Below are 10,000 nucleotides of genomic sequence, written 5' to 3'. Positions count from 1 at the left end.
GTGTGGGTGTGTGTGTATATATATATATATATATATATATATATATATATATATATATAATATATATATATACTGTGTATGACATGAACAGGACACTGTTTGCAGTGATGCTGTTACTTTGTAAATAAACGCTCTAATGTGATATCATTTGTCAGAAAATAGGCTACTATGTCACTTTATTGTAACTTCATGGCAGTAAGGCAATTTATTAAATCAAAATATATAAAGATACAGTTAATCAGAATTCCATCTCTGATCGGTGTGGTACTTATATATAACCTTATTTCAGGCAGTCAAATAGAATTTCGTTGAAATAATATAAAGCATGCGTTGTTAGGTTTGATAAGAAAATCAAATTGATCTCATACTAGAGGGTGAAGTGGTTGAGTCATCACTGCCTTTTTGTTTGTGGGGAAATAAAAACACTGCTCTCACAATGGAAAAGTAAGGGATCTCAATGTATCACATGTTGAGGTGAAACGTTAAGACGTTAATCAAAGACAAAGCTCTGTACACTTACTACAGTGTATAGAAAGGTTGTGAATTATTGGAATAAAAATGTTGGTTTGTATGTAACTGTCAAAGACAAAAAATAGCATTGAATGGTAACTGGTGTATCTGTGTGCGGCACGTGTGTGTGTGTGTGTGTGTGTGTGTGTGTGTGTGTGTGTGTGTGTGTGTGTGTGTGTGTGTGTGTGTGTGTGTGTGTGTGTGTGCATGTGAAAAGACAAAAGCGCAAGTGCAACACTTTGCGCTGCACCATTTTGCTTACCCATCATATCTTTTGTCTTCTTGAAATGTTTATACCAGCGCCCAAATTCCTGACACTTTGCCGCCGACACATTTGCATAGTAAGTGCTGTTCACAATGGAGGAAATCATACTCTGAAAGAGAGAGATTGATTGAGAGAGAGAGACAGAAAGAGAGAAAGAGAGAGGGAGAGACGAGAGACTTCAGGATTCCGACTGTGGAAAATACAGACATAATATTAAAGCTTGTGAAACATGTGCTAATACTGTGTCAAAACAAATTGAATCAGGAAACAGTAACCAGCAAAACATTTATACAAAATAAAAAACTAAATCAAAGTATCTCACATGCAGAAATTTGGATCATGTCTTCTCAAAGTATAAAGAACAAAACAAATCAAAGACGGCCTAAACCCTTTTTTTTATCAAATGCCATCGAGTTTGATAGAACTTTTAATTTCAGACGGGGTAAATTAGAAGCTTGACTGAATTAGAAGCTTTGTCGACATCAAGAGCGAGTGGAGGAAAAGATATTTACCTTCAAACGAAAAAGAGATTGTGACTTATTAAATATCAGCATCTGGCGATGTAAACAGACGAAGCTCTTTTTTTCTTCCTCCCAGCCTCTCTTTATTTACGCAATCTGTTAAAAAACAACAACTTCAAGCGAGTAAGAGGGCCTCACTGAGCGTGTAGTTCTCCAACGCACATATGCCCCCACTGTCTTCCTTTACTGTCAACTCTATGCCCTTACTATATTCATGTCAACTATCTTCCTTTGCCGGAGAAGGAGAACGAAGCGAGTTCTCTTTTTTTTCCCTTCCCCACGTTTCATTAAAATAAATGTTTTAACACCTTGCCGGCCTCCGGGCAAATAGCGTGGTTGGCGCTGGAGAAATTGTTTTTGATTGTTATAAATATTCAAAAGAACGAAACCATCTGTTTTCAAATTACAGGTATGCCATCTTTATCATTTTCTTTAATATGTGCGCTTGGGGGACGGCAGGGAGCCTTCTGGCGGAGCAGCAAGGCGGCACGCCACACACACACACACACACACACACACACACACACACACACACACACACACACACACACACACACACACACACACACACACACACACACACACACACAGACAGAGTGAGCTAGTGCAACGGGGTGGTGGGGGCGTCTCACTGCCTCCCTCTGCCCCTCCTCAACAAAGGAGGAAGGCAGCAGGTGGGAAAAACGCACATCGTGGCGACAGTCCTGACTCTGAACTTCGAACTCCTGACCTCTCTGCCATGCACGTGAGCCAGGGGGTGCCACAGGAAACGGGTTACTGAATTGAATGAAGGTGACTGTGGTTGGATAAAAGCCTTGATAGTCAGTAAAGATGCTGATGATGTAAATGCTTTTATATTCACTTATGAAGAAGCACTTTTTCTGTTATTGGAACGATAACAGTATCAGCAATAGACAGTTGGGAAAGTGACCTCCACTGACAAGTGATCCAAGTAAAACAATAAAATAAAAAAGTAAATATATTATATATCATGATCACCCATTCTTGAGAATTGGGACAAAACCTTTATTTTCTTTAACTTTTTTTAATATTCTTCAATTATGCTGGGAAAATATATTTTAAAAGATCAAAGTGTTCACTATTTAACAATGTAAATGAGCCAACCTCCCACTTTTTTTAAACCAGGAATGAGACGGGGAACCTTAGGATATAGCTAACCTGTTTATGCCTGCTTAAATTATGTTTTTGTAGAAATCTGACAGAGTTGACAACGATCTTGGACACAACTTTAAAGGGCAAAAACTTTTACAAAATGTTATTTTGTTGTGAATCCTTGTCTGAGACAAGGGTATTTTCTGAAAAAACCCCAGACCAAAACATTGTATAACTCGTATGTAATTCATATATATAAATCCTTTAAGAATGTATTTTCACCCAACTTTGTTTTTGAAATGAGTTAATAAATAATAATTTGAAATGTTTTGGTAGGTAATGATTTGTCTCAATTCTCAAGAATGGGTATATATATATATATATATATATATCCCACTTCTGACACCAAGAGTCCAGAGGGTTGCAAAGCCAGGGTTCTAAGGAGATTATTTTTCCCACTGGAGTTAAATAACCTCCTTAGAACCCTGGCTTTGCAATATATATATATATATATATATATATATATATATATACCCTATAGTATATATATATAGTATATATACTTATTATGTGGTCGGCACACTATCCAGTCAGCTATCCGCATGCCCCACATTCACATGGTTCATTGAGCTACTGTACGAACAGTAACCATGTGAAACGAGGTTGTGATTTTTGGTTTGTTACTAATAAGTGATCCTGATATATCTCAACAATTACAACGGAATCAAACCATGTCACCTGCTTAGACAACCAAGATTAAGAGCCCTTACCCCTGATTTATACTTGGTTGCACATCGTGTCGCACACCAAAAATTGCAGATATACAAGCTGTGTAGATCGCAGTGCGATGCATTGTGAGCTATTATAGATCTGCTATTTTTGGTGTGCGACACTGGGGCACAACTAAAAGTATATAATGTGGCGTTAGAATATATTTAAAAACCACAGGAATTCTACTTTAACTCAGTGATAATAAACTGCTCTCCTCCAGCCTGGCATATTTTATTTACGGTAGATCTAGGGTAAGGCAACAAACAAGAGGCCTGGAGAAGACGCTGCCAGGGTGCCTTCTCTCTTTCTCCCTCTCTTGCCGCCATCTTTGACACAGATGTTCTAATAAACGTTCCTCATTAATCAGCCCTCTCCCTCAATACATCACTCCACCTCTCACAGGGGCCCCTGTGTGTGTGTGTGTGTGTGTGTGTGTGTGTGTGTGTGTGTGTGTGTGTGTGTGTGTGTGTGTGTGTGTGTGTGTGTGTGTGTGTGTGTGTGTGCGCGTGTATGATATAGTGTGTGTGTGAGTGGCTGGCTGCGTGCGTGCAAGCATGCATGCACTGTATGAGTGTGTATGAGAGGAATGACACACACAACACACATAGTCTCTCTTTTTCCATCTCTCTGTCTATGTTTCTCTATGTATGAATGTCTGTCTGTCTGTCTCTCTCACACACAAACACACACATGCGCACGCGCGCGCACACTCACGCACGCACGCACGCACGCACGCAAGCCAGCATGCACACACACACACACACACACACACACACACACACACACACACACACACACACACACACACACACACACACAGACAAATAGTACACACAGACAAATACACAAACTCAGGCAGATAACCAGAGTCTCTGCTGCCTCCGTCATGCCCACGGCAAGTCTGTGCCAGTTCTGGTCAACAGGTAGTGTATTTGTGTGTGTGTGTGTGTGTGTGTGTGTGTGTGTGTGTGTGTGTGTGTGTGTGTGTGTGGTGTGTGTGGGTGGGTGGGTGGGTGGGTGGGTGTGTGTGTGTGTGTGTGTGTGTGTGTGTGTGTGTGTGTGTGTGTGTGTGTGTGTGTGTGTGTTTGTGTGTTTGTGTGTGTGTGTGTGTGTGTGTGTGTGTGTGTGTGTGTGTGTGTGTGTGTGTGTGTGTGTGTGTAGCCTTTAAGTGATAGCCATCTGCAGCATATAGGGAGCTTATCAGTAAGACCAGGAAGTGGCACTGGGCTGCTATCACGCCCAAACATCTCCTGCACACCCTGTCATGGGAGAGAGAGGAGGAGAAAAGGACAGAGAGAGAGTAGGGACACACCAGGCAGGCACCCAGCTACCAGCGTTACAGACACACACACACACACACACACACACACACACACACACACACACACACACACACACACACACACACACACACACACACACACACACACACACACACACACACACACACACACACACACACACACACACACACGCTCGCTCGCGCGCACACACTTTCTCAAATGGGCCCACGCACATGCGTGTTTGCATGCATGCAGACAAGCACACACCCTCTCCCCTTCCAACTTTGCCTGATGGCTTGAATCAGCTGGGGAGGAAATGTAACCCATTTCTACACTGTGCCTCTTTACTCGTCAAGATGTAACACAGCTCAATTATGGCCCTTCTCCACCACCTCAAATGGGGTGGGGAGGGTTGCCCCCCCTCCCCATCATCACCAACATGCACTCGTATGCACACACGCACGCACACACACACACACACGGGCGCACACACACGGGCACACGCACACGCACACGCACTCACACACACACACACACACACACACACACACACACACACACACACACACACACACACACACACACACACACACAGCCTCTCCTGCCTCTGCTTGTGGCAGGCGTAGTGGCGAAGGCCTTGCAAAGATGGCATTTTGATGGCTATTTGCTGCTACGCAACACAGCAGCTGTTCCATCAAGGGCTGCCCAGTGGGAGACGAGGGGTGGGGGCAGCCAGAAGAAATGGCTGTGTACGAAGGGCGGGGGGGTGGGTCCTTTGTTGCCATAGTTCCCGTGGAAGAGGCGGAGGGGGCGCTAAGCTAGTGAGTATCCGAAACAGACCTCCCATGTGAGGAAAAACCGACTGTTGATTGAGGTAGAGTCAAAGTTTGAGTGTGATGGTGGTCTGTCCCCCGGCTATTAGCTCAATGTCTAAGCTTACTTCATAAGAGTAAATTCTATTCCTCTTGGCTAGTGGGCTCTCTCTTTCGCTCTCTCTCTCTCTCTCTCTCTCTCTCTCTCTCTCTCTCTCTCTCTCGCTCCCTCCCTCCAAGTCTCCCTCTATGGCATCTTTCCCCTCCTGCTCTCTCTCTCTCTCTCTCTCTCTCTCTCTCTCTCTCTCTCTCTCTCTCTCTCTCTCTGAGTCTCTTCAGGCCATTTGTAGGCCAAACACAAAAGCATGACTCCCCGCAACAAAAGAATGAAACTAAATGTTTGACAAGGCCTGGGACAAAAGCAGTGTTTCAGAAAGCATCCCCCCCTCCCCATGCCTCTCCCCATCGCCTCCCTCTCTATTCTAAGTCCTGCTCAGAGGTGGGCTAATTCTCTCTCTCTCTCTCTCTCTCTCTCTCTCTCTCTCTCTCTCTCTCCTCTCTCTCTCTCTCTCTCTCTCTCTCTCTCTCTCTCTCTCTCTCTCTCTCTCTCTCTCTCTCTCTCTCTCTCTCTCTCTCTCTCTCTCTCTCTCTCTGTCGTCTGCTAACCTTGCTTTTCCATAAAGGATTACGCTCCTGAATATTAAGGTGACACTAATCCTATAAAAAGGTGCCAATCATTTCCGGCCTTGTGGCACACCCCTTCATCCCCTCTCTCCATTCATCTGTTCTCAGTGAACCCTACAGCCTCAAGGGGACCTAGCTTCTCACCTGTGGCCAACTAAATACCCCTGGGGGGAGGGGGGGGGGGGGGGGGGGTATGTAGTGACATCACTGTCCACATAGCATGGTATGGTATGATGCTTCACAGCAATATGGGAACAATGACCTAATGTGGCTAATAGAGAAGTGAACCTAGTAGGCTTTTAAAGGAACAAGCTGACACTCTATGAGCATAACAGGCCACATCAAGAGACATTAAGTGCTGAAACAGAAGTAATTTGCCTGATAGGAGGCAGCTACAGATAGATATGGATCAACAGGGTATCTGTTGGGTACAGCTAACTGGTCAGTGATACATCTATTTTGTTTTTTGTGCCTGCAGGCGAAAGTTAAAGCTACAATCGGTAAGTTTTATTTCCATTGTATTTCCTCTCAGGGAGAGGTAATTGTAACGATGTCTGAATTACAATAAAGAAGTCACCGCATCTAATGTCTAATCCTGTGCTGCTGCTTAAAATAACTTTATTGACATTGTGAAGTAGTAGGTGTGTGTGTGTGTGTGTGTGTGTGTGTGTGTGTGTGTGTGTGTGTGTGTGTGTGTGTGTGTGTGTGTGTGTGTGTGTGTGTGTGTGTGTGTGTGTGTGTCCGGCACCAAAGTCTAGATTTCTCAATGGAAGAGTAGGGAGACCACCTCCATCAGCTAAAAAGCCTAAAAATAGACTGGTTTCACTTGTACCATTTTGCATACAAAATGACTTGAACTACTATGTGAGAGGCAAAATGACAGCCTTTATGTATCTTAAAGGATCTACACCATGAATTAAAATAATAATAATAATAATAATATCATATTGTTTATGTCCCTCAAACGTTTTTCCAAAGGTTTGAGCCTAAATCAAGCCTCAGATATACTCATTCCAACTAACTTCTCTCTGGCTTATAAAGCACTTTCACCTGCAATACCACATTGTCCTGTTTGGCACGGGGCGCTATTGAGCCAGTTGTATGCATGTTATCTTCTGGTTCTGTGTGGAAAAAGTAAAAAAAAAAAATAAGAAAAAAAAAATAAGATTTTTTTGTAATTGTTTTTTTGGTTGGAACTGAAAAACGGGAGGGATTGTACCCGAACGTCACGTCACCTCAGGGTGCAAATCAGTTTGGCCTGTTTTGAGACCAATTTACAGAAAACCCCAGATTTGCTGTGAAAGCCTGAGTGTTCAAACTGGGGTATTTTTTGAAATAGAAGAGAGGTAGGGGAGACCACAAACACACAAAAATGAAGAAAAAGTTCAAACTCATGGTGTAGTCCCTTTAAGAACTGCTAGTTGATTCATGCTACTTACTCCAATCTTGTACTTTGTGAGTCGATCAATTTGAAAGCATCTACTAAATGCTTAAATTGTCAAATTCTATAAAAGATATTAAAGAAGACGGTTGGCGTAACCGTCTGGGCACCTAGGCTGGTAATCTAGCCTGACAGCGTGTCGCGGGTAAGGCATAAAAGCCACACAAAAAAAAACCATCTCAGTTATTATTAATAATAATAAATAAAGGATAAAAACAAAAAACTCTTCAATGGTTACATCTGCCCATTTGAAAAGGTCATGGTAGAGTATCTCACATCTGCAGGTTTCAGAAAATGAAATTGATCACTTTAAGATCTGTTTAAGGGCAGTTAAAATGAAATTTAAGACAGATATTGATTTTCAATAAATATGAAAAGGACTTGCAGTGGCCTGCATCGACTTCTGTCTGCAAACGTGCACGGGGAAAACACATTCCCAGGACCTCTGACTGTAATTAACACTTAGATGCTAAACTGAAGTGTATGTAACCATTCTTATGGGCTTGAATTTAGATAAATCAATTTAAGACATCTTGAGACATTTTAACAGCCCGGCCACCTTCGGCATGGTGGCAAACAGGGGTCTGTCATTATGCTCACAGTACCGCATGTGAAAATTAATGTCAGCACACACAATCGCAAGAACAATAACTTGACTCAACCGTAATCGCAGCCGCGAGAGAATGTATATGTGAGCATATGACTTTGTGTGTACACGTGCATGCATGTGTTTATTTCTATGACACTGTGTGTGTCTGTGTGTGTGTGTGTGTGTGTGTGTGTGTGTGTGTGTGTGTGTGTGTGTGTGTGTGTGTGTGTGTGTGTGTGTGTGTGTGTGTGTGTGTGTGTGTGTGTGTGTGTGTGTGTGTGTGTGCGTGCGTGCGTGCGTGTGTGTATTAGAACTTCCAAGCTAGCATGGATGCTGTCTTCACATATGGACCGTAAACAGGGTGATTACAGGGCTGGGCTGGGCTCCGCCTGAACGCCATCTAGGGACTCTTTACATCATAAGCGCGCCGCTCATGCCCGGCTAAACACACAAGCACAGCCACACACACACACACACACATGCGCAAACACACGTGCACGCACACACACTCGCACTCACTCACTGTTAGTGCGTTCTCTAGCTCACATACTCACACGCACAGGCTTTGAGGGTCTCCAGGTGACCATAAGGTCGCCTAGAGGGAGAGCGGTCTTCATACTGGGCACACGCACACACGCTTGAATTCACACGTACTTGCATATGCACACTACAAGAAGCAAGTGCCAGTACACACACACAAATACTCGAGCACAAGCAAAAGCTTCCACTAAATGTAACACGCACGCACGCACGCACGCATGCACGCACGCACGCACGCACGAACGCACGCACACCATTGGCCCTACTGAGAGATAAACTGTTGTTTCATTCCATTCACTACAGAGCTACATCTACAGTACAGTATGAATGCTGTAATATACTGTCTACAGTGGCTGCTAATACAATATCCACTCCAATCCTTTCACTAGCATCTCTGAGGCAGTAGAGAACAGATGCTATAGCGTAGCACACAGTAGTCCCATATTTTCAGCCTGACATAATAAAATATCGAGCATGAACAACAGCAAAAAAAAAAGAAAGTAGAAAAAAGATCATTTCCTGATCCACGCCATTGTTTCATTAACAATAACTTCATGTCCAATGGCAACTCAGCTTTTTGGCTGCTGTGACACATGAACGTGGAGGTTTAGAAGAAACACACACACACACACACACACACACACACACACACACACACACACACACACACACACACACACACACACACACACACACTCACACTCACACACTCGTACGTACGCACACACACACTAATGCACTACATGGATGACAATGGCCATTGATTTGGATTTCTATAGCGATTCTCTTTAAGCCTGATTTATACTTAGTTGCACGCCAGTGTCACACACCGAAAATAGCAGATCTGCACACACACACAACGCGTCGGCTTGTAGATCGTCTATTTTTGGTGTGCATGCTACACGATGCGCAACTAAGTATAAAACAGACATCACTGCTCTGTCAAACTCTGGGCATTGGATAAATAAAGGCTGGACTGCATTGGGTGTGAGGGAGGGTGGGGGGGGTGTTTGTTGTGTTTGTGTTAGCAGTGGATGGGGTAAGGGGGGGATGTGGCGGGTTTCTTAGGCTCCAGCACCTGTGATAAGGGGCATTCTTTAGCCAGAGAGCTCTGATTCATGTCTTTGAGTAACTCCTTGAGGGCGTTTCTTACTGTAGAGTGGCTCCACTGCTCGGGCGGCAGATCCTCCAGCTTAGGACAACTGTGGGGACAGAGGGAGGGAGAGAGAGAGAGAGACACAGAATGAGAATGATAGATAAGGGAGAGAAGGGGAGAGAGGAGAGGAGAGGTAGCGGGCAACAGAGGAGTGTAGAAAGGTAGTATGAGGGAAGGGGAGAGATGAAGGGACCAGGGAAGAGAGGGGAGAGGGAGAAGGAGGGAGCGGAAGAGAAGGTGAAGAGGAGTAACAAGAAGGGACGGGTAAATGAGGAGGGGTTAAGGGAATAAGGAAGGGCATGAGAAAAAAGAAGC

At 43.9% G+C, this 10,000-nt stretch overlaps 2 protein-coding genes across 10 annotated transcripts in view; both read right to left on the bottom strand.

Annotated features, from left to right (window-relative positions):
• The window catches only part of znf385d (zinc finger protein 385D), a 353,987-nt gene that overhangs the window by 193,457 nt on the left and 150,530 nt on the right, over positions 1 to 10,000 (bottom strand). The window lies entirely within an intron of this gene.
• satb1b (SATB homeobox 1b) overlaps positions 1 to 10,000 on the bottom strand; it is a 68,514-nt gene that overhangs the window by 37,234 nt on the left and 21,280 nt on the right. For 6 of the 9 annotated variants that reach the window (XM_080426169.1, XM_080426172.1, XM_080426171.1 and 3 more), the window contains exons 5-6: positions 9,608 to 9,731; positions 773 to 884 (exon numbers count right to left, since the gene is read on the bottom strand). In XM_080426169.1, coding sequence (XP_080282295.1) covers positions 773 to 884; positions 9,608 to 9,731 — 236 coding nt within the window. The remainder of the gene's footprint in view (positions 1 to 772; positions 885 to 9,607; positions 9,732 to 10,000) is intronic. The other 3 variants (XM_080426173.1, XM_080426177.1, XM_080426175.1) reach the window with 1 other exon arrangement.

The sequence above is a fragment of the Gymnoscopelus braueri genome (assembly GCF_963280865.1).
Source record: "Gymnoscopelus braueri genome assembly, chromosome: 4".
Taxonomy (NCBI): Eukaryota; Metazoa; Chordata; class Actinopteri; order Myctophiformes; family Myctophidae; genus Gymnoscopelus; species Gymnoscopelus braueri.
Note: the sequence above shows the minus strand (reverse complement) of the source record. Positions and strands in the feature narration are given on the sequence as shown.